The 26,379-nt window shown below is 36.0% G+C and overlaps 1 protein-coding gene across 2 annotated transcripts in view; it reads right to left on the bottom strand.

Moving 5' to 3' along the window:
* The window catches only part of LOC149541151 (cysteine synthase-like), a 120,085-nt gene that overhangs the window by 61,603 nt on the left and 32,103 nt on the right, over positions 1 to 26,379 (bottom strand). For both annotated transcript variants that reach the window (XM_089802142.1, XM_089802143.1), the window contains exon 3: positions 1,400 to 1,602. In XM_089802142.1, the coding sequence (XP_089658268.1) occupies positions 1,400 to 1,602 (203 nt within the window). The remainder of the gene's footprint in view (positions 1 to 1,399; positions 1,603 to 26,379) is intronic.

The raw sequence follows: 26,379 nt of genomic DNA, 5'->3' as shown, positions 1-26,379 counted from the left end.
TATAGTGGATTGGATATTCGTTTGCACAATCTCCTTCTGTGTATTCTGTGTCTTGGAGATTGGTTTGTGATCACTGCTTGGATAATGAGGAGAATTGAATTTGCTCATCCATTTTGGAGACGGCATTCTGGAAATTCGATTTGTTACTGAAGGCTGCCCATTAACATTCAGTGACAGCATCCCATATAGTAATACTTGCTTGGGTGAGCTTGGAGTCGAAATTCAGCTACCAAAGAGCTGGACACCATTGGTTTCAAGACCCACAATATACTGCCACACGTGTGGGGAGTCCAACCTTCAGTCACACTGGCAATTTGCAGACCTGCGGTACATGTTGGCAGCGTGCTGATATATAGAGGGAGTGACGTTACAGCCCATTGCACATCAACTACTCCAATGTTTTGCATTTGCCGAGGACAGCCACGAATATCAGTCATTGCGGCTGAGTTTGGCAGTAAGGGAAGTCATTTTCGGTGGCACAATTTGGCAAATTACCTACAGCTAGGTGCCATTGTTAAAATATATATTTCTGATTTGTTGTTCTTCATATTAAATGCAAAGAATCGGTTTCCAGTTATAGTCGGAATTCATTATATTATTTCAAATTTCTTGTAATTGTTATCAGTTATCAACTAGATAAAATTCAATATAAATTGTAAAACAATTAAATATTGCAAATAAGAGTTTGTGCATCATTAAACCAAATTGGGAGCCAGTTCGGGTTTTTACAGATCATAGCCTCATAAGCTCCCACTCTAATTTTATTTTTATAATTTTTAATTGATTCTAGATTCAAACTTTAAACTTACAATTAAAGTATGCACTATGCACAGTAACCAGCAACCTCAAAATAAAAATTTAAAAAAACCATATTAAAATTTAAAATGACATTTTTTCCCTTTTTTAGGACATTTTCACAAATTCTTATTTTCCAACTCAAATTGTTTACCAATTAAATCAAAGATTAATTGAATCACAATTATATTTTTTATTTGCCAAGCCAGTCCTAACCCCTAAAAATGATACTATAGTTAAAGATGTCTTAAATGTCATTTCCAAGATATGTTACTGCCAAAGATAATCTTTCTATTAGAGATTTCAAAGAAATGTTGTAAAATAGTGCATTCAGTCAAAGACTATCAATAGCATTTCAACAGTGTTCTTCCCACTTGTTGAATATAAAACAAGTTCATATATATATATATATATATATAGAGAGAGAGAGAGAGAGAGAGAGGTGTGTGTGTATTTGAGTGATTTTCCCTGCACATAGATTGGGCTCATTGTGCTATTCTTTTGTACTCATATTGATAAACTCCTGTTCACCTCATCAAACAATTAATTAGAGAGAAAGAGATAGAGGAACAACACTATAACACACCAATGTTTAGAATTATACCAGTCAAGGAAATATCTGCACCAAGACACTTCATTATCATTCGGCGTTCAATAGAATAAGTATTTGGCATTACTGCAATAAATTTATAGCCTTTTTGAGCAGCAACACATGCCAATGCAATGCCTGTATTGCCACTTGTAGGTTCTACTAGAGTAGTCACTCCTGGAGTGATTAGCCCTTTTTCTTCTGCATCCTCAATCATCCTACAGTACCAACAAAAAATTGCAAATGGAAACATCAGAAACTAATCATTTAAAAGAAGCTCAGATTCACAGCTCTCCAACTGCAACCCTACAAACCACTGATAAAAAAAAGGTCCAATAACAAGGTTTGACCACATAGTTCAGTTTTTCTTTATTGCTTCTATAAAAGGGTTAAAAATGGATAAAACTTAATTTTTGTGACCAAAAAAACTATTAATACATCCAATTTTCTATGTAGTTAATCCCATGACCAAGAGAGCACTACGACTCTTGATGATGGATGTGGGCAGATTTTATTGCACTATTTCAAAATCATTGTGTTTAAGATCAAACTCCAGATAATGGTTTCTAGTTCCTCATCCATTGATGAATTTTGGTGAGGAGCTGAATTCCTCAATAGATTCTTAGTTCCTAACAAAAAAAATCATTCAGCTCCATGATGGATCTTGTAGTCCAAGACACAAGAGTAAAGCTAAGTGACTGTTTTGATATGACTATTACAAAGCATGCAGATCCCATTTTTAATTTTTAATCTATGGCCAGAATTGTTGGTGTCATGCAGATCTGCCTGGTCTTGTTCATTGAATAATCTGCTTATAAAAAATTCAGAATGTCATGTACTAGTTGGCCATTTTGACTTCAGCATTGACTATACATTCTTTTCTATTTCCCATAATCATTTCATATACTATAACTTAGAGGTAAAATATGTGAACAAGATAATGAGTGTGTCATAATGATGCTAATGTGAAATAATCTTGTCTTTTCTCTCCTAAGTCGGACCTTGTCTCCTGTTTTGATCTTGCTTACAAGTTCTTTGTCGAATGAAACCTTGCTTTAAGTAAAATACAAACTAAAAAACAACAAATCTGAACAGCTATTTATCATCTTACAAGGAATTCCATATCTTTTGGAGAAAAAAACAAGACATATTTCAGCGTTAACAACTATGGAGAAGTAATGATGATGTCTATGATATTTCCCCCAACCTTATAACTTAGTTGCTGAATGTGCCTCCCGCAGGCTCACACAAGATGTGGATGCAGGCTGGGTAAGCACAGGATGCACGCCACAGCCTGCAGAGGTGCCATAATGCACATCCACAGGCTGTGGCACACAGCTTGTGCACGCCTAACCCACATGCGAGAGAATCGGCAAGTGGGATCACTTAAAGTGATCAAAAAAACATTTATAGAAGTGTTTTTGTTTTAATATTTTTCCTAAAAACACTATACAACCCTTTATGAAACCATTCAACTTCCATGTCCCCAAATTTGAATGTAACAATTTAATTTAATTAATTAATTAACTGGTCCCAAAATTTAAATAATATATCAAAAGGACATGTAATTAGTTACTTTAATTAATTAAGTTGGGGCCAAGTTAGTAATATGTGTATTTGTGGTTTCGATTGATTTAGTATATCTCGGACTCATTTTATTTAATTGTTTCCGTAGGTAAGTGTGGCCCTCGGCTATCTTTGTACACCCTCGAAAAGGTTTCTCCAACGGGTATTTAAGCACGGCTTGTAGGTAGTAGTTAGTATGCAATTTGAATTATTTCTTTGTACTGCGAATTCCCATTGGGATTCTCTGTTGTTCGCTATTTCGGAAGTGAAAGATCTTCCCTTCTTGGCTTTTTGGTTTCGGTGGAATTCAGCCCTCACCCTATTCCATTACTGTAATTCCTGGCTTGGATCTAGCAAGTCGGACCTTCATGATTGTTTGCAAGCTATTTATTGTCTATTATATCTTCTATGTTTTGATTACTTCATTCTAGTTGTGTTTGTGCATTAGTTTCGTATGTTGGTTTCATCTCCCGCATCACGACCCTCTCCGTACCTCTCTCCATTGCCCATACAACCTTATGCCTCAATCCGTATTTCATTCCCTTCACATCTCCAGCATCTTACTTTATCATTGTCAACCCCTTAATCACCTTTCCGTATGGCCTGCATTGTTGAGTGTCCGATCTCCATTAGCACTACCATACAGCCTATAGGATATTCTGTACGGCTGTCAACTTGGCTTCCATTCCACACCGTACGGCTTCAATTGTCCATACATCATCCTTTCCACCTCACCATACGGTGCGCTTCATTCACCATACCCACATCTTCATATCTTCTACCATACGGCCACATCTCCATATCTTCTACCATACGACCTTGTCTAAAGTACCGTACGGTGCACACATTCACTACCGTACAGCCCTATTCACTTGCTCAGCATACAAACTTCCAAGCCCCATACAACCCACACCATCCTTCCATACGGCCTTCCTATAGATCTTTCTTGTGGCCACTCAGTGGTTGTGACTCATCATCAGACAACCCTGACGATTAGAACATTACAGTGGTATCAGAGCTGGTGATTATGCCAACATGTTGTGGGAGAATGGAGAGCTTTGACTTGGATTACACTATGGCCTAGTTTCCAGCCGATTGGAGGGCAGATCTGTTAGTCGAATACTCCAAGAATACTCATGCGAGCCAACTATTGGATGGTCAAGTACAGGATGACAGATACAAGGCGGTTGGCAAAATCATTTACCACAAAGACAGAATCTACCTGGTACCTGAGACCAGGATGAAGGAAATGATTCTAGAAGAAGGTACTTGCACAAATATCATTGAACCAACACCCGACGATCAACTTGATGGAAATTTGGGTTCTACCGGTGACCCTTTGAATAACCAATCTCTACCGGTAGTTGTTCAGCCTCCTTTTGATGTGGATTCGTTTGAGGAGTATTTGCAAGAGCTTTCTTTACAATTGGTTGATTATGAAGTCTATTTCCCTGTGGCAATCATGATGGATTACACAAATGAATTTCAAGTTTGGGATCTTGGTGAGTCAGGACGAGACAATATCAGTGTGGCACAGTGAAATTTTGATGGCAATGTGATGCTCGGAGGATTGATATCATTTAACTCATCTCGCCTACACGTTCGATTTAGGACCCTGGAGTTGGTGTTTCATCTAATTGCTTGAGGATAAGCAATCTTTGGGCAGCGAGGATTTGTCACGTCCCCAAATTTGAATGTAATATTTTAATTTAATTAATTAATTAACTGGTCCCAAAATTTAAATAATATATCAAAAGGACCTTTAATTAGTTACTTTAATTAATTAAGTTGGGGCCAAGTTAGTAATATGTGTATTTATGGTTCTGATTGATTTAGTATATCTCGGACCCATTTTATTTAATTGTTTCCATAGGTAAGTGTAGCGGTCGACTATCTTTGTACACCCTCGGAAAGGTTTCCCCGACAGGTATTTAAGCACGGCTTGTAGGTAGTAGTTAGTATGCAATTTGGATTATTTCTTTGTAATGCGAATTCCCGTTGGAATTCTCTATTGTTTGCCATTTCGGAAGTGAAAGATCTTCCCTACTTGGCTTTCTAGTTTCTATGGGATTCAGCCCTCACCCTACTCCATTATTGTAATTCCAGGCTCAGATCTAGCAAGTCGAAGCTTCATTATTGTTTGCAAGCTATTTATTGTCTGTTATATCTTCTGTGTTTTGGTTACTTCATTCTAGTAGTGTTTGTGGATCGGTCTCGTATGTTGGTTACGTCTCCCTCTGGCATCACGACCATCTCTGTACCTCTATCCGTTGCCCATGCAGCCTTCTGCCTCAATCCATAATTCATTCCCTTCACATTTCTAGCATCTTCATTCATCATTGTCAACCCCCCAATCACCTTCCATACAACCTACATTGTTGAGTGTATGGTCTACATTAGCACTACCATACGGCCTCTAGGATATTTTGTACGACTATCAACTTGGCTTCCATTCCACATCGTACGGCTTCAATTGTCTATATCCTTCCCCCCTCACCGTACAGTGCCCTTCATTCACCGTACCCCACATCTCCATATCTTCTATCATACGGCCTTGTCTGAAATACCATATGGTGCACACATTCACTACCGTACGGCCCTGTTCACTTGCTCACCATACAAACTTCCAGGCCCCGTACAATCCACACCATCCTTCCGTACAGCCTTCCTATAGATCTTTCTTGTGGCCACTCAATGGTTGTGATTCTTCATCAGGCAACCCTAATGATCAGAACATTACATCAACCTAAAAACACATCATCTTGTTTGTTCTTATGCTCTCAACTCATTCTATTTCCATTGTGGCATTTTATTTTGCAAAAGGAATTTTCAAAAGAGATCATTCATGGAGTGCCAAATAGCTTCCACAAAGGAGATTTAAGCATCTAAGGTAAGCATTTAATAATATGAAACTGCAAAAAGCCATGATTTTTTAGGTGAAAAATCAATCAAAACCCAAAATGATTTTTGTGATGAAAAATCAATCAAAAACCAACATTACAAACCTTCGTTTTTTTTTAGGAAAAATGGTAAAACCCAATAGATAATTTTTGAGGAAAAAATTACAAAATCACAAAGGAATCCCACACAACTTTGCCAATTACAGGAATCAGAAATTTTAAAGAGAAAATTTATAGAAACCTATCAGAATTTTTTTTTTGAAGAAAAAATTATGAAAACCCACCAGAATTTTTAAGAGAGGCAAAACACAAGACTTTGCATGGTAAAGCAACACATGCAAACAAGTATATGCAACCCTCAAAAAGTAGAGACCCAGGAAATCTGAGCGGTGACCCAGAAGAGAGCTCGAAAGACCCAGAAAGAATATGTTGTTGGTTTCTAGGTTGATTGGCTCAAAAATCGAGGCACCCAGAAAAATATGACAACCTAGTTGAGCTCTCAAAAAACCCATCAAGAATCAGGAATCTGAAAAAAAAATTGAACCCAAAAATTAGGGTTTTGAACAAAAATGACCTTGTTGCAAAAAAAACACAAAAAATGGCAGAAATGTTCAGAAAATAGACGGAACTGGACAGAAATGGATTGCAGAACCGAACCGGAATTCGACAGATTCAGATCTCTCAGAACAGAAACCCTAGTCGGATTATAGAGAGTTGGAAGCAAATATGCATGTAAAAAAATTCGAAAATAAAATGCAGATAATTTCAACCAAGAAATTATAATTATTTTCGAAAAAATTTAGAGTGTTGACTCTGGTACCATATTACAAAGTAATTAGAAAATATTTGATTGTTTTTAACAATGATCAAGAGATCAATTTATACAAGAGACTGTACAATGTTTCCTTAAGAAACAATTATAAAGAATAGAAACATTCTATTCTAGAAACAGAAAACTAAATATTAGAAACATTCTAATATTTACAAAAGATTACAATAGAAAACCATTAGATACTAAACAGAGATAATAGAAACTATCTATTATCGTAATATTTAAACCCTATTCTTTAAAGTCTTTTGATTAAAAAAAAAAAATTGTGATGATTTTTTTCAAGTTTGTTTCTTTATTTTTATTTTTTAAATTGCAAAATAGTCAATAGTCAAAGTTAAATGGGTATGGAAGGATACCAAAAGTTCAAAATTGATAAAGGATCTCCTTCATGGAGACATGCTACAAGGATTTCACAAGTTCCGAGAGGTGGGGCATATATTTTGAAACGTAATTTTTCCAATAAATAATATAATAGGTCTTATTCTTGAGTGAAACTTCACTTTATGGGCCCTGGTGGTAAAGGGATTAATATGCGTGAGGGCCCAAATAAAAATGGGTTGTCCCCTATACAAATAGTGGGATTCATAAAAGAACAAGAAGATACTAAAAAATGATTGCAAGAGGAAAACAAAGTATTTATACTTTTGAAAAATTAAAAAATGTATTTACCCATTGATACAGTAGCAACCTCCACACATCTCTTCTTGCCCAAACCCTCTATGGAAGTGGTAGATGAAGTAGAAGATTCCACCCACAAGAGAGGTCCATTGGACAAGGTGTTTAAAATGGAAGCAAGAGAGCTGTTGAATCAGATGTTTCTATTGTTTCTGATGGATAAAAAGATTGCTCAAATTGTCCATTTATGAATGTTATTGTGGTGTCACCAAAGTAGTTGATTGTAAAGGGGAAATCAAAGATGGAGAATTCATTTCCAGAATCCTCATTTAGTTCACAAAGATGGTGGTTAATGAGACAGTGGTCCAAGTAATTATAGACAATGCAAAAATTTGTAGGGTTGTAGATGCTTTGTTTGAGGTATGATATGAGCACATTTTTTAGACACCGTGCACCATACACTCCCTCAACATGGTGATGCGAGCAATTGGCACCCAAAGAGAGCGCATGAAAGAAATTTACCAAGAAGACGAGGAGATCAAGATGTTTGTTAAGAACCACCATGCGTCCAAAGTAATTTTCAGAACTTTCTCAAGATTGGAACTGTTGAAGATAAAATTTATTTATTTATTTTCATTTATTTCATGTTCTACAAAATTGAATTATATATTTAGTAATGTGTTATTAACATATTTTTAATTTGTTATTAACTTACCTTTAACATGATCCTAGGTTGTTTGCATCTTATAAAATTGTTGTGAGACGACTTGTGAAGGTGTGAGAGACATTTGATCTGATGGGATGTATGGAAGCAATCAAATTCAAAGAGGACCCAAAAGGTCAAGTCATTGATATTAGAAGGCGATTGGTGGGCTCATGTGGAATATGTGTTGGAATTGGAAGTATGATAGCAATCAAATTCAAAGAGGACCCAAAAGGTCAAGTCATTGATCTTAGAAGAAGATTGGTGGGCTCGTGTGGAATATGTGTTGGAATTCACCAACCCTATCATGGCTGTGCTCTAGTTTGCCAATATGAATGCAACGTGCTTGGGAGATGTCTATGACAGCTCATGACCATATCAGATATATGTGTAGAAATATAATGTGTAAATCATTGCTATTCAAAATTGTTGATTATACATAATAGTAAATCAAGAGATGTAATCGTTAAATAAATTATAAATATAATGTGTAAATCATTGTTAGATAGTATAATAAATCAAAGAAGTATAATTGTTAATAAAATATACTACTTAGTTGACATAATTGTTATAACATAATTGTCGATTAGATATTATAATAAATTAAAAGAAGTATAATTCTTAATAAAATATACTTATTATTAATTGACATAATTGTTATAACATTTCAAATAAAGCAATTATAAAAAAGAAACACAAATAAACATAAAATAAAACACAATTACCAACCGTTTAATTAAATCAAAAACATCGTACCTCTTGGAGTACTATAAAGGGAAGTACGTACAGTTAGAGGAGGGCAGGAAAAAAAAGGACACAAACATCAAAAAGGGTGGAGAAAGGAGCAAATCAATGCCGCCAGCAATATCCTCTAATTCGCCAAAGGACAAGACAGTGTGGAAGGAGTTAGTCCGCACATCTCCACATCAACTGAGAACCATGTCATTCTACACCTGCAGGAAAAAGGTAATAAGGTAAATGTAATGTTCCTTTTTTAGCATTCATAGCATGTTGTTGTCGTTGGCCTATTTCCCCACTGTCCCGTAGGTAACCAAGACATTAAAGGGACTTAGAGGCCATTTGGCCTAGATAGTTTCAGTTGTAGGTCTTTCTGATGGGTTCTAAGGCAACTTTGGGCATACTTACTATTTATAGTAAGTCATCTTAGACATGGTCGGACATCCAATGGCAGCGGTATGTCAATGGTAATTGTTTAAAATCGACAAGAAGACTTGTTTATCATTAATAAGATTTGTTATGCATTGATAAAGCTATTTATAAAGTTAAATTTAAATATTTAACTTTATTAATGCATGACTATAGTTTGTGGAAAATATTTAAATTAAAAGAGTCTCATTTATTTTATAACACATTGGAGACATAAGTTACATAAAGGGAGTTATGTTTTATCCCACATTGAGAAAACGAAGAATGGAGCTCTCGTGACAACACTATAAAAGAAATGGAAGAGCTTCTTTTACACATGCTTGAAAATATCAAAGAAATTGAAAAAAAAATTGGAGATTTTGTCTCAATAGTTTGGAGGACGAAATCCCTTCAAGCTGGAAATCTTGACGCCATTGAAAGATATGGTCTTGAGATTCAAAATAGTAGCAGTCCGAAAAAGCGGAACCAAAAAAGCAGGCTGAAAAAGCAGGTACGAAAAAGCAGTCTGAAAAAAGCGGAACCAAAAAAGCATGCTGAAAAAGCGGGTACGAAAAAGCAGTCCGAAAAAGCAGAACCGAAAAAAGCAGTTCGAAAAAAGCAAAGCAGAAGGGGCAGCATAGAAGGAAATTATTACAGTCATCTACAACTAAGTTCTTTTGTTAGTATTGTTTTTTAGGGTGTTATAAGCTTTCAGCTGTAAGTGTGCATTATACCAGCATTATCATTTTGTAATCCATGTAAATGCCAAAGTCTTGGCCATATTTCATGAGCATTGTAATTTTCATTGCAATTGAGAAGATAATAGTTGCTGATGTCATTTAAGCAATTTAATATCATTATTTATCAGCTAATTAGTTTGCATACCAACTGTTTGTAAAAATGCCAGTTGGCTGTAGGTGTTCATTTCTCATGCTTAGATCATAAATATGCACTGAATATTGTCAAAATTAGTAGCACACTCATGTTAGGTCATTGTGTAGTCCATTGTAGTCTTCTAACACAAGATTCTCATTGATGCAAATTGAAGAAAAAGTCATTTGAAGCTAGCTGAAATACTATATCAGTCATACGTCCCTTGCATGTGAATTGTTTGATGAAATTCCTTGAGCTTTCATCAGCATTTTTGAGGGCAGATTTGAGCAAGGTGATTACAGTGGTATCAGAGCTATAAGTCCTGCCATCCTGTGGAGGTCTTATAGGGAATTTGGAATAGCCAGATAGGGAAAAAAATGTTGGACAAAATGAATGCCGGTCCAGATCAGGGAAAGGAAAGATTCTTACAATTATTAGACACCTTAGCACAGGTACAGCAATCAGCAGAGCAAAGAGCACAGGAACAGAGTCAAAGATTTGAGCTTATGATGCAGATGATGGCTTGTCAAATGGGGTTGAATGCTAATGTGGGTGGAAGAAATAATCAGAATGGTAATAATCAGGATGGGGCACATAATGGAGGCGAACAAGTTGGGAACAATTTCGGTCATGCACCCCAGCAAACTAGGACAGTGAGTTCGCGGCCCATGATTCCCATATTTCCTCCTAGAGCTCCAGAGCAACCCGTACCAGAGCCCCAGATCATTGATATACAGGACCAGCTGAGGAGAGATTGGGAAGCCGGAGGTCCAAATTTTATTGCTGCAATCACCTTTAGGGAATATATAGAGGTGCGGATGAAGCATATGCCATGTGGACATGACAGGAACCAGAGCTATGAGCTACGAAAGAAAGTAGGGAAACTTCAGTTACCATATTATGATGGCTCGGGGAAGTCTACAGCAAGAGCTTGGGTTCAAAAGCTTGACACATACTTACAATTGAACCTTATGCCTGAGGAAGAAGCTATTAAGTATGCAGCAATTCACCTGGATGGGTTAGCACACAAGTGGTGGCATCATGGTATGGTCACTATGGGTCATGCACACATTACCTCATATGTGGAGTTTACGGAGAGACTGATTGAATGCTTTGATAGACCTAAGGATCATACCTTCCCTATGACAGGCAGAAACTTGTATGAGGAGTTTAACAGACATGCAGATTCGATACAGGGAGACTTCAAAACATCTTCAGGTAATGGTTTATCTGCATCATCTTCACAGGCAGAAGGGGTTACAGATGTTGTGCAAGTTGAGCCAGTTGCATCAGAAGGTGATATCACAGGCACACCGGATTGTGTGATTGACACAGATAGTGATTCCAGTACAGTTGGGCTAGATGAAGTTACAGCAGTTGGGGATACTGTCATGTTTGAGAATAGTATAGTTGATCAGAAAGTGAGCATTCAGGACTTTGCAGAAAGTGAGTATCAGGCACAGTTGGATGCTTCTTCACATGAGATAGAGGCTAGTAGCTCTTTACTTGGTTTGGCAAGCCAGCGGAAGATAAGGGACAAGAATATTGTCACGGCTTTAGCCCATCATGATAGGATACATGGATTGATTGAGAATCACATTTGGATGATTCAACTGCAAGAGAGACAGAAAGGAGTCACAACAAGTTCTTCTTGTGACGACTTACAACAGATCAAGGAAGGCATGGAGGCAATGAAGTTGGCTCTTCAGGATTCTGAGGGACATGTGGACGAGCGTTGTCTTGAGGTGAGTTCAGTTTGGGAGTTAGCGCATATAGCAAGGACTCAGTTTCCTTTTACAGTCGGGTCACATGTTGATGATGATATGAGTACGTCTAGCATTCACACTCCGGATTCAGAGACTGTAGACAGGTTCGTGAAGTCAGTTGGTATTGTTCACATTACTCAGGTGAGAGGTTTACTTGAATTGCCAGTTGGTTTCCATTCATGGATTAGATGTTGGGATCCTTATCTTAGTACTTGGGATCATTTTGACCGGAGATATTTATCATTCTTTGGTAGTCGTATCTGTTGCACCATCATGGACTTGATTAGTAGTTTGCCAGGTGTAGTTCTCATCCATGCCAGCAACTTGTTTGATGCTGGAATTAGTTTTTACACACCTTTGTTGAGCATTGTTCATGTATCCAGTCGACCATTCTTGTTGGAATGGGTTGATGATCTCTCAGATATGACAAAGTTTACAGAAGAGTCCTAGGATCTAATTATTACAGATGACACCCAGGGGGATGTTGTGGACAGTTTTGAGGACTTAGTCTCCTCAACAGTTTCCTTTGATACGGAGGTTTATGTTGATGCTTCAGTTACTCCATTCGATGATACAAGTTCAGCAGTTGGACTACAGAATTTGGATGGCAGTATTACAGACGATAGCTATTATGAGGTTACTCCTTTGGACAGTGTACCAAGGGTAGAGTATAGGAGTTTGACCAGCCAGCACAATCATGTGTCTAGTCAGCTGAGAGTTAGTGAGCGAGACATTGCTATTTCGTGCGAACATTTTGATGCTGCTCGCCAGTTGTTAGCAGTTTATGGATGGGGTTCTCCTACTAGTGATGAGCAAGGAGGCAGTTATCTTTCCTTGACAGAGATCTACTCTTTATGGGAGGCTATTCGGATTCTGAGACAGAATTATATGCAGTTGGTAGCTGACAGAGATTATCTTATGGAATGGGGCAGTACAACATACGACGCATTATTGGTCAAGGAAGATGAGGTGAGTGAGCTTACTCAGCAGCTCGAGATGACTTCTGAGTTTCTTGAGAGTACACAGTTGGCTTTCGAGGAGTCACAATTTCATTTAGCTGAGGTGACCGTGTTGTTGGAATGACTTCAATCTTTACTCGATTCTGTACAGTCACTGACCGTGGTGTCTGGTGATCCGAGGATGTCCATGGTCGAGGTTGATAGAGGCAATGGAGATGAGGATATATCTGTCCACGACACTAGTATTGGCATATTTGGTCTGTTTCCACTGGAGGTAGGTTCAGCTGAGTTAGGCACTGCAGCTGAGCATTGTGGTATGTTTGACTTGAAGGGCACAGAGACTAGTGATTTTGTTGATTTTGCGCCCTTGGCTATATCATCATCTGACTTAGCTGATGATCAGTCACAGTTGGTCATATCACGTCTGCAAGATGAGTCTTTGACTGAGATTGGTTCTTTTTATCGGCATTATACTAAAGGATATGTTCATCGATTTTCTTTTGATCCATGTGTTGAGGAGTTGATGGCAGGCAGATTTGGTTTGGGTTCCATTTCTTGCTGTTTATCTTGTGATGTCTTTTCACCATTAGCGGTGCATGGGGGTTATGGTTATGAGACAATGGTCGGTAATCTACAGAGTTGTGGTAACTGCAGTAGATGTACAGTGTGTGGGTTCTTTGTATTTGGTGTAGTTTCATGTGGGAGTGGTCACCATTGTTGCAGAGTTGGATTGTACATTCCATATAGACCAGTGGGATGCGTTGATGGTATTTACTGTGTTGGCAGCTTGATTTGTCCACTTTACTTGGGTTCTGATGTTCTAAGAGTTTGTGTCTCGTGGGTTTCTGACTGTGGCAGTTGTGATTTTGGAGTTTGGTTGAAATGTAATTGTCAATTTGATTATGGATTCCTCTTGGTTAATTTTCAGAGGTTGTTGCAGGGGCCTATGTTGACTGACAACAGTATAGTTCATGACTACATTTGGGATCCAGGTGAATTGATTGGGTTGTTGTTCGACCATTGCTTAGGGATAAGCAATTTTGGGAAGGGCGGACTGTAATGTTCCCTTTTTAGCATTCATAGCATGTTGTTTTCGTTGGCCTATTTCCCCACTGTCTCGTAGGCTAACCAGGACATTAAAGGGACTTAGAGGCCATTTGGCCTACATAGTTTCAGTTGCAGGTCTTTCTGATGGGTTCTGAGGCAACTTTGGGCATACTTACTATTTATAGTAAGTCATCTTGGACATGGTTGGACATCCAGTGGTAGCGGTATGTCAATGGTAATTGTTTAAAATCGACAAGAAGACTTGTTTATCATTAATAAGATTTGTTATGCATTGATAAAGCTATTTTATAAAGTTAAATTTAAATATTTAACTTTATTAATGCATAGACTATAGTTTGTGGGAAATATTTAAATTAAAAGAGTCCCCTTTATTTTATAACACATTGGAGACATAAGTTACATAAAGGGAGTTATGTTTTATCCCACATTGAGAAAACGAAGAATGGAGCTCTTGTGAGAACACTATAAAAAAAATGGAAGAGCTTCTTTTACGCATGCTTGAAAATATCAAAGAAATTGGAAAATTTTCTGGAGATTTTGTCTTAATAGTTTGGAGGACGAAATCCCTTCAAGCTGGAAATTTTGACGCCATTGAAAGATATGGTCTTGAGATTCAACATAGTAGCAGTCCGAAAAAGCGGAACCAAAAAAGCAGGCTGAAAAAGCAGGTACGAAAAAGCAGTCCGAAAAAAGCGAAACCAAAAAAGCAGGCTGAAAAAGTGGATACGAAAAAGCAGTCCGAAAAAGCAGAACCGAAAAAAGCAGGCAGAAAAAGCAGTTCAAAAAAAGCAAAGCAGAAGGGGCAGCATAGAAGGAAATTATTACAGCCATCTACAACCAGGTTCTTTTGTTAGTATTGTTTTTTAGGGTGTTATAAGCTTTCAGCTATAAGTGTGCATTATACCAGCATTATCATTTTGTAATCCATGTAAATGCCAAAGTCTTGGCCATATTTCATGAGCATTGTAATTTTCATTGCAATTGAGAAGATAATAGTCACTGGTGTCATTTAAGCAATTTAATATCATTATTTATCAGCTAGTTAGTTTGCATACCAACTGTTTGTAAAAATGCCAGTTGGCAGTAGGTGTTCATTTCTCATGCTTAGATCATAAATATGCACTGAATATTGTCAAAAATAGTAGCACACTCATGTTAGGTCATTGTGTAGTCCATTGTAGTCTTCTAGCACAAAATTCTCATTGATGCAAATTGAAGAAAAAGTCATTTGAAGCTAGCTGAAATACTATATCAGTCATATGTCCCTTGCATGTGAATTGTTTGATGAAATTCCTTGAGCTTTCATCAGCATTTTTGAGGGCAAATTTGAGCAGGGTCATTACAGTAAATATCTGTTATTTTAAATGTTGTTTAATATTAATTATGATAATAATGAGGTAACATAATTATATAGAAATACCAAGGTAATAAGAATGAACATTTTCTTTCATTTGATATAATTAAATAAAAGAAATAAACATCTAATCGATGTAATTAATTAAGAAGAGATAATGATTCAAGAAAGATCTCAAGATTATGATAATCAGTAAGAACCAAGTGGATAAGAGGGTAGGGTTGAGTCCTAAGGCAAGAGGGGAATATACCGACTCTTGGGCTTAGGTTTATCAAGCTATGGGACCCCACCACAATGTTCGAGGACTGAGGTATGGTATAGCATCTAGGCATAGCAAGGGATGGAAAGCACTCATTTGAAAGGCGAGGACCAAGGTCTTGTCAAGCCTTTAATGCAGTCTCATTGTCCAATCCCCGAATGACCTAGCCTATACATACAATGTAGTAGATAGGATAGGAATATATACATATATGAAGAATTAATCTGATTAAATAATGCAATGGTAATCTTTTAAATTGATTCCTTCAAAAAAACAAGACAATATTATAAGTCCTTGCAAGTAGGGACATTACAGTGGTATCAGAGTAGGACTCCTACCAACCTGTGAAGGATAGTTAATGCAAACAAATCAAAGAGAGCAAAGAGCAATAGAAAGAGAGAGGAAGAAGGGTGACACCACCATGAGTGCTCAACTAAGTAAAGATCTAAAAGCCTTTAAGGAACAAACGGCCCAAATCACTCAATCACTCATGGAACAAAATAGGGAAACAAATAAACTTCTCCTCCAAGTCATCCAAAACACAAACAACACAAATTACAATTTGAGGGATATTAATTCAGATCATTCTGAGAATAATTGTAACTCATCTACACCTCCTTTTGCACCGCCAGAAAACCAAGAAGGGGGAGGGGAAGACGCCAATGAAGACTCAAATGATAATGTAGAAAGAATTTTAGAAACATATTCCCAATCAGTTGCAGAATTAAGGAATAATGTACCTTTTAAAGACTACTATGACACAAAAATGAAGGACATCTACAATCGCAAAAGGAAAACTCCATGCAATCGAGATCTAGAAAGGAAGATCAACAAGGTAGTTTTACCTGACTTTGATGGAACAAAAAAAATTCTTCTATGGACATGGGTAGAAAAGTTAAGACACATATCTATCATGTAGTCTCATGTCAGAAGATAACTCAATCAAATTTGCAGTATTACATTTAATTGGAATAGCACACGAGTGGTGGCAATATGGACAAAAAAATCATGGATACCAACACATAACCCTATATCATGAATTCACCCAAAAACTCATCAAAAGATTTGATCAAAAGGATCCAGAATGGTACTTCAAAGAATTGACTCTATTAAGACAACAAGGTACTGAGAGTGAATTTGCAAATGAATTCCAAAGATTATCTGCATTTGTGCCAGAAATATCCCAAAGAAGGCTTACCTACCTATTTGTAGAAGGATTAAGAGATTCAATTCGAAGTATGGTGAGCGCCATGGAACCAATTACACTAGAAGATGCAATTTTTAAAGCCAAGAAATTTGATGATCCATCATCCAAAGATCAATCCAAAATTCTGCCACCTAAAGAGACGGGTAAACCTTGTTACTTTTGTAAGAACCCATGGGAAAAGGGACACAAATTCAAGGAAAGAGAGAAAATGGATCAAATTAATGAATTAAAAAGAAAAAATCTATGTTTTGAATGTAAGGAACCATGGGGATATAACCACACATGCAAAAGAGTAAGTCATATCCATACTATAAAAGGAGAACATCCAAACAAAAAAGCAAGGGGGGAAGAAGTTACAGGATCCATAGCCACAATTTCTCAAACCAATGAAACCGAACTTTCAGAATTAAAGGCATCATCAAGGGACAAAAAATAATTGTCGTAGTCGATAGCGAAGCTTCTCATGACTTTATCAGTAAAAGTCTTGTTGCAAGGAGGAAATTAGAGAAAGGAGACTTCAAGGGATTTAGAGCGGCCTTTGTCAACAGGGAAATTGAGCAATGCTCTAAAATTGTTTCTAATCTAGAAATTAAGTTGGGTGAACACACAATCAAGAGGAATTTCTATGTAGTAGACTTACAATACGATGTAATTTTGGGACTACCTTGGATAGATTCCCTTGGGCATTCTATCATGGATCACCCCAACCTAGGAATATGTTTTAAACACAAGGGAAAAGAAATCACCCTAAAAGGACTACCAAATGAAACTCCAGAAATAATCTCATGTAAAAGAATCGAAAAAATATTTCGACACAACCAACCAAAGTGGGTTGCACAATGTATGATTATAGACAAATCTACACCAGAAAATCAAGTAACTCATGTGCACATCCAACCTATCTTCAAAAAACATAAAGGTGTCTTTAAAGAACTCCCTTTAGGGCTTCCCCCTAAAGAGAGGATTTGAACATTCAATAGAACTAGAAGCAGGAGCAAATCCTGTCATAGCAACAACTTATAGACATCCTCATAAATTCAAGGAAAAGATTGAAAAAACCATAAAGGAGTTACTTGAGATGGGCCTCATTCAACCCAGTGCCAGTCCTTTCGCATCATCCATAGTATTGGTAAAAAAGAAAGATGGAACGTACAGAATGTGCATAGACTATAGAGCTCTCAATAAAAAGACAATAAAGAACAGATATTCTATACCTAGGATAGATGAATTAATCGACAAGCTACATGGTGCACAATACTTCTCCAAAATTGACTTACGTTTTGGCCTAAGTTGCAGATTCGTAGCCTGTGCCCCGTCGTTTCCAGGCACGAAACGTACTGGAAACAGAAACCATTGAAATACTAGTGCGATTCACATATGGTCCATTTTTGGTTTTGCTGAAACGTTTTTATTAATTTCCCACAAAATCTCGTCGAATCTAACTTCTACGAAAAATTTCTAAAACGAATCTCAATGAAAAGCAACATTTTTCTGAATGTTTCTTTGGATTGTTTGATTTTGGGAATGTTTTTCCCATTTTGTCAACTGTAAAAAAATGGAAACCTCTTTTCTAAACGCACTGTTGAAAGAATAAATAGGATACTAATACATGTTCGACACACTTTGACACACAACTTTGCAGAAGGTCGGTTTAAGATTTGGTTTTTGCAGAGAAAAACACGTGTAGGCAGGGGCTTTCATTTTTGCAGAGTCAATCTGTGCAGTTGGTAGGAGGAGATCAACTCGCAAGGAACATTGATTGTAGAGGGCAAATGCCGGACCAAACGCAGCCGTGAATATTTCTTCCTCCGTCCATGAATATTTTTCCCTCCGACAGATTAGACTAAAGTTTTTGTAATGTCACATTTTAATATGTTTATTAAATTAAAAATTGCAGATTATCCAATGTTTTTATTAATATGATATAAATTTCTTAAAGTTGTATAACTTTTTATCAAATGGCATACAAAATAGATTTATTTTGTTTTTGTTTTTTTATTTTGAAGTGTAAAAAGTTCAAACTTTTATTAAATATTTATTCTATATTTAATATTTACTTTTATTTTTTATTTTGAAGTGTACAAAGTTCAAACTTTTATTTAATATTTATTGTATATTTAATAATTTTATGGTTGGTAAGAGGTATAAATATATTTTGAAATTCTTGTATTCATATAGGAAAATTTAAGTTAATCAAATAAAATTTTATTAAATTAATAAAAATGTTGTAAAATTAATTGATATTCATATATTATAATTTAACAATATTAAATTTATAATTTATAGTAATGGGAAAATAAATTAATTCTAATATTGAGTTAAAAAAATTTAAAATGCAATTTAAATTAATATTGTGTATATTAATGTATTAATTAAATTAAAAAAATATTAAATAATCAATAATAGAAGTTTTAAGTATTAAATAAATAATAATATAAAATTGTTATTAAAATATAACTTATAAATTTATGATTATAATTATATTAATTCATTTTTTTATAGTTGATCAATTTTTTTATCTCTATTATTTAATAATTGGATTTTAATTTGTTGTTAACAGGATAATGACAATTGAGGTTAGCTCTCAGTCTCCCAACTTCAAGACCGATCCAAGTTCACCTTTGTGGAAACATGTCCAAATGATAGAACAAGTTAAAGGGGGTGGAACATTTGTTTGGATATGCAATTTTTGTAATCTGAGGTACAAAAGTTCATATAGTCGTGTGAAAGCCCATCTTTGTGCAATTCCCCAACAGGGTATCAAAGCATGTCCAGGAGAGGATGGCAATGGATTACCGCCTCAATAAATAGCTGACCATATTAGAGAGCAAGAGGAAGGATGCAAGAGTTTCTCGTGGCACAAACCATCCTTTAAAGAAAGGGAAGAGATCAAGTAAGCCTCCTCCATCTCATAATGACTTTCTTGATGTTAAAGTAGAGAGCCACCCATTTTTAGGTAGAACTAAAGAACCTATTAATGTGAAGAAAAGCAAGGGGCCATTAGAGAGTCCATTTAAAAATGATGATAGGGAGATTGCAGATCGAAGTGTTGCAAGATGTTTATATGCAAATGGTTTGTCATTTAATGTTGTGAGATCACCATATTGGCAAGATATGTTGAGAAAAGTAAATGAGGCTCCAAAAGGGTACATGGGGCCAGGATATGAGAAGGTGCGTAGCACTTTACTAGCTAGGGAGGTAAAAAGCATAGACACTACATTGGCTCCAATTAGGAATTCATGGAAACAAATAGGGGTGTCAATTATTTCTAATGGGTGGAAGGATGCCAAAAATCGTCTATTAATGAACGTGATTGCAGTGTGCCCCAAAGGGGCAATGTTTCTTAAAGCTGTGGATTGTGAAGGGCGAGTGAAGGATGGACAATTTATTGCTAACATCCTTATACAATGCATTCAGGATGTGGGCCCTCAAAACGTTGTCCAAGTAATAACAAACAATGCAAAGAATTGTAAAGCTGCAGGCATGTTGATTGAGACACGGTTTGAGCACATATTTTGGACCCATTGTGCAGTGCACACTCTCAATCTTATGCTACAAAAGTTGGGTAGGAAAATAAATTGGATCAAATATATCTATGCAGAAGCTAAAGAGATCCAAATGTTCATCACAAACCATCACATATCACAAGCCATTTTTAGATCATTTTCGCAGTTGGAGTTGCTAAAGGTAATTGAAATACTTTTAAGTTTAGTTCTTAACTTTTGAATTTTGTATTTCACTTTAATAATTATGAATTCAGTTTTTAAACTTAGCACATCTTTAGTTTGCAATTCTATTTTTTATTTTTTATTTTTTAATAGGTTGTTGAGACTCGATTTGCATCCAACACAATTGTGTTGAGGAGACTTGTGAAGGTACGAGAGCCACTTGCTAGTATGGTTATTAGTCAAAGCTGGTCATTATGGAGGCAATCAAACACTAAAAGGGCTACAAATGTAAAACAAATGATATTGGATGACACTTGGTGAGAACGAGTGGAATATCTTCTTAGTTTTACTGAGCCTATCATGAGTATGATCCGTTATACCGACACGGATCATCCATGTTTGGGAGAGGTATATGATGGAATTGATTCAATGCTTGAGAAAATGAAGCATGTCATCAATGAAAAGGAGCGATCTTGAAGAAACATTCTTCAAAGAGGTGCAAACAATTTGTGTTGAGCGGTGGAATAAAATGACCATCCCACTCCATCGTCTTGCATTTGCATTGACTCCCAAATTTTATAGTGATGAAATTCTTGCTATGCCATCAAGGGTACCACCATATAGAGATGCAAAAGTTAGTGAAGGGTATAGGAAAGCACTTGCAAAACTCTTCCCTGATCGTGAAATGGAGAATATAGTTACAAGCGAGTTTGCTGATTTTGTAACTTCCAATGGTCAAAGTGCTTCCGCTCTCTGTGACAAGTATACAAAGGATGCTCATGCTTGGTGGTACCTTAATGGTCATACATCACCGCACCTCCAAACTCTTGCAATCAAACTTTTATCAGAAGTAAATTTTTTCCATTCCTTTTGCACTCTCTAACTTTATATTGTTTACAATTTGTAAAAATAACAAATATTCTTAACTTTAAAATTTGAATGACATTTTTTATGCCCCTCACTTTGTCTCAATAGGTTGCTAGTTCCTCCTCATCTGAGCGAAATTGGAGTACATACTCCTTTATTCACTCAGTGAAATGCAATCGATTGGTTGCAAGAGCCGGTTTATGTGCATTCCAACTTGCGCCTTCTTGCTCATAGTCAAATGAGTACAAGGAAGGGGGCATAAAGTTTTGGGATGTAGATCCGGAGCGAACTGATTTGGATTTTTCAGCTGCTACACAATCTGTACTGGATGTGCAATCGGGTAGCCACCGTCCTCCTAGTGCAAGTAGTAGTGAGGTTGCATGTGATTCTAATCTACTTGCATCATCTAATGTCACTGTCACTGATGATGTTGATGTTGATGATCTTATATGATGCGGCATCATATATCATTGAAGCATAATTAGTAATTATTAAGCGTATTCTTTTAATGTTGAACCAATGAACAATGAGTTCAATAAGTTGTCATAAAACTCATGTTATGACATATTTTGAATTTTTAAGATTAATGGCAGTATTGAGTTTGTTTAGCTGCAGCATGTATGATCTGTTCTATTCTGATGTTGATGATCTTATATGATGCCTATATCATTGATACATAATAATTACTAAGTGTGCTATTTTAATGTTGAACCAATGAATGCATTGAAATTTTGAATAATCTATCATAAAGTTCATGTTTTGAGATATTTTTAATTTTTAATATTAATGGCAGTTTTGAGTTTGTTTACCATGTATAATCTGTGGTATTCTGAATTTTGATCTTGTTTTTACTTTTAAGCCTGCAAATATTTACATAGTTATAATTTTTATGTTTTTATTTATGGCCGTACCCAAACGTACCCAAACTGCCCCCAAAAAATTGCCGTGCCAGCATATCATATCAATGTCCCCGTACCTGTACCAGCAACTTAGGTATTGGCTACCATCAAATTCGTATGAAGAAAGAAGATGTGCATAAAACTACTTTCAGATGTCACTGGACATTTTGAATTCCTTTTTCTTCCATTTGGCCTTACTAATGCACCAGCAACTTTTCAATCATGATGCATTAATCAAATTTTCAAGAAACAACTAAGAAAATTTCTACTTGTATTCTTTGATGACATTCTCATTTACTGTAAAACATGGGAAGAACACCATATACACATTGAAGAAATTCTGAGTATTTTAAATCAGAATCAGTATTTCCTAAAGCATCAAAATGTGAATTTGGATTAAAAGAAATCCTTTATCTTAGGCATAAAATCAATGCAGAGGAAGTGAGTGTTGATGATGAAAAGATCCAAGTCATTAGAGATTGGCCAAAACCCAAAACCTTAACACAGCTCGGAGGATTTATGGAATTATGTAGCTATTATAGGCGCATTATTAAAGGTTTTTCTAAAATACCCACCCCTTTAACTAATTTAACCAAAAAAGGAGCATTCGCCTGGAATGACATCGCACGAGTGTTCGACAAATTGAAAGAAGCAATGAGGACATGCCCAATTTTGGCTATTCCAAATTTCACACTACCCTTTGAACTACAATGTGATGCATCAGGAGAAGGAATCGAAGCAGTCCTCATGCAGAACAAACACCCCATAGCATTCGAGAGCCGTAAGCTTACACAAGCTGAAAGACGCTATTCTATCTACGAAAAAGAAATGTTGGCAATAATTCATGCACTAGCTAAATTTAGACAATATTTGGTTTGTGGTAAATTCAACATCAAAACAGAACATAACAGCCTAAGATTCTTTAAGAACCAGAAGGATCTCAATGATCGTCAATAGAAATGGATTAGTAAGGTTCAATCCTATGATTTTGACATCGAATATGTCAAAGGAACCAACAATAGTAGCAGACGCACTATCATGACAGAATTTTATAAATATCATAACCAACATCACAGCAGATTGGAAAAATGATATTATCACAGAATATGTTAAAGATCTGCAAGCTAAAGAAATAATGGAAAGAACACTACCTAATGATGATTATAAAATAGTGCACGATCTCATCCTGTATAAAGGAAGGATATGGCTAACCTCAAATTCCCAAGTGAAGGGAAAAATATTAAAAGAACATCATGATAATCCATTAGCAGGGCATCTAGGATACTATAAAACCTATAAACAAATAAGAGAATGATTTTCATGGAAGAGTCTCAAGAAGGATGTGTTGAAATATGTCCAAGAATGCATGATATGTCCAAGGAATAAAGTAGAGCCAAGCCTCCCAACAAGCCTTTTACAACCTTTACCCATTCCTAGCCAAAAATGGGAAAGCATTTCAATGGATTTCATAACAGGTCTACCCAAGGTACAAGGAAAGGATTGTATTTATGTGGTAGTGGATCGTTTGACTAAGTATGCACACTTCCTTGTAATAAGCACAGACTATAAGGCTCTACAAATTGCTGGAGAATTCTTTAAAGAAATTTTTAGGCTACATGGACTACCACAAAATATAGTCAGCGACAGAGACATTAGATTTCTCAATCAATTTTGGCAAGAACTATTCTGACTTGCGGGAACAGATTTGACTCCTAGTACAAGTTATCACCCACAAACAAATGGACAAACAAAGATCGTAAATAAATGGACAGAAGGTTATCTACGAAATTGTCACAGGACAACAAAATGCCTGGGTCAAGTGGCTACACCTAGGGGAATATTGTTATAATACTACTCACCATATGTCTGTAGATATGACCCTTTTTAAAGCCCAATATGGCTATGAAGCCACATCATTCGGGAATTTGATTTTTACAGATTTTAAAGTACCTAGAGCAAAAGATTTCATTCAATGCAATCTAGACATGATGAAAACTCTAAAAGAAAATCTCCATCATGCCAAAAACCAACAAAACATTTATGCAGACAGGAAACATATTGAAAGAACATTTGAAATGGGAGACATGGTCTTCTTGCGATTGCAACCTTACAAGCAAATATCAACTAAATCAAGTGGAGTGGAAAAGTTAAAGCCTAGATTCTATGGACCATAGTCATAAGAAGAATTGGCGAAGTAGCCTATTAGATCGAATTACCTGAAGATAACAAGATTTATAATGTTTTTCATGTATCCAGACTCAAGAAAGTTTTGGGAAGACAAATTAACCCATGCAAGGAACTACCACCATTAGATGATGAGGGAAAGCTTGTGTTAGATCCAGAGGCTATCATCGATAAGCGAGAAAAAATGTTAAGGAATAGAGTTATCCCACAATTCTTGGTGAAATGGAAAAATCTTCCAAAAGAAGATGCTACCTGGATGGGCAAAGAAATCTTGAGCCACCCCAAATTGCTTGAGGACAAGGGCGGACTGTCATGAGCCACCATTGACATAGATATTCAGATATATGTGTAGAAATATAATGTGTAAATCATTGTTATTTAAAATTGTTGATTATACATAATAGTAAATCAAGAAATATAATCGTTAAATAAATTATAAATATAATGTGTAAAGCATTGCTAGATAGTATAATAAATCAAAGAAGTATAATTGTTAATAAAATATACTTGTTAGTTGACATACTTGTTATAACATAATTGTCGATTAGATATTATAATAAATTAAAAGAAGTATAATTGTTAATAAAATATACTTGTTATTATTAATTGACATAATTGTTATAACATTTCAAATAAAGCACTTATAAAAAAGAAACACAAATGAACATAAAATAGAACAAAATTACCAACCGCTTAATTAAATCGAAAACATCGTACCTTTTGGAGTTCTATAAAGGGAAGTACGTACAGTTGGAGGATGGCAGGAAAAAAATGGACACGAACACCGAAAAAGGTGGAGAAAGGAGCAAATCAATGCCGCCAACAATATCCTCTAATTCACCAAAGGACAAGACAGCGTGGAAGGAGTTAGTCTACATGTCTCCACATCAACCAAGAATATCCTCTAATTCGCCAAAGGACAAGACAGCATGGAAGGAGTTAGTCTACATGTCTCCACATCAACCAAGAACCATGTCATTCTACACCCACGGAAAAAAGGTAATAAGGTAAATATTTGTTATTTTAAATGTTGTTTAATATTAATTATGATAATAATAAGGTAACATAATTATATAGAAATACCAAGGTAATAAGAATGAACATTTTCTTTCATTTGATATAATTAAATAAAAGAAATAAACATCTAATCGATGTAATTAATTAAGAAGAGATAATGATTCAAGAAAGATCTCAAGATTATGATAATCAGTAAGAACTAAGTGGATAAGAGGGTAGGGCTGAGTCCTAAGGCAAGAGGGGAATATATCAACTCTTGGGCCTAGGTTTATCAAGCTATGAGAACCCACTATAATGTTCGACGACTGAGGTACGGTATAGCATCTAGGCATGGTGAGGGATGGAAAGCACTCATTTGAAAGGCGAGGACCAAGGTCTTGTCAAGCCTTTAATGCAATCTCCTTGTCCAATCCCGGAATGACCTAGCCTATACATATAATGCAGTAGATAGGATAGGAATATATACAAATATGAAGAATTATTTTGATTAAATAATGCAATGATAATCTTTTAAATTGATTCCTTGGAAAAAATAGGACAATATTATAAGCCCTTGTAAGTAGGGACATTACAAAAAATTAGACGCTATTGATGCCAAGTAAAAATCTATGATTCTAATTTCCCATTCTATTACCATTTTACATTGATAAAGTCAAAGTTGTAGAATTGATTTTTAATTTTTTTCTTGTTACAAATGCATGGTAGGAAATGTTTGGTACTTCAGTGTCACATCTACAAAGGATTGCAGATCGTATCTTGAGCCAGCCATGTAGTGCTTCAGGATGCGAGCACAATACAAATATGTTTAAGCATATACACTTAGAGAAGCGCAACAAGTTGGCAATGAAAAGGATGAATGATCTTGTGTTTGTTCATTACAACCTTTGCCTTTGTCATAGACAGATCTTGGGCACTAATACATCTTTGATCATTTTAGAGGTTAATCCAGACGCAAAGTGAAATGCTGAGATTGATGATCTTGTCTTCAATGATGAAGACTTAGAATGGGTTGATCAAGTCGATCAAGAGCCAAAGGCAATAGCAATGACAGAGGAGGCTAGAGTGTAACAAGACCCATTGGAGGACCTTGAGGTTGAGGGTTAGGATGGTGA

Source organism: Cupressus sempervirens, chromosome 9, assembly GCF_028749045.1.
Source record: "Cupressus sempervirens isolate cs-2001-9-10 chromosome 9, ASM2874904v1, whole genome shotgun sequence".
Classification (NCBI taxonomy): Eukaryota; Viridiplantae; Streptophyta; class Pinopsida; order Cupressales; family Cupressaceae; genus Cupressus; species Cupressus sempervirens.
This window is presented reverse-complemented; position numbering and strand designations above follow the sequence as displayed.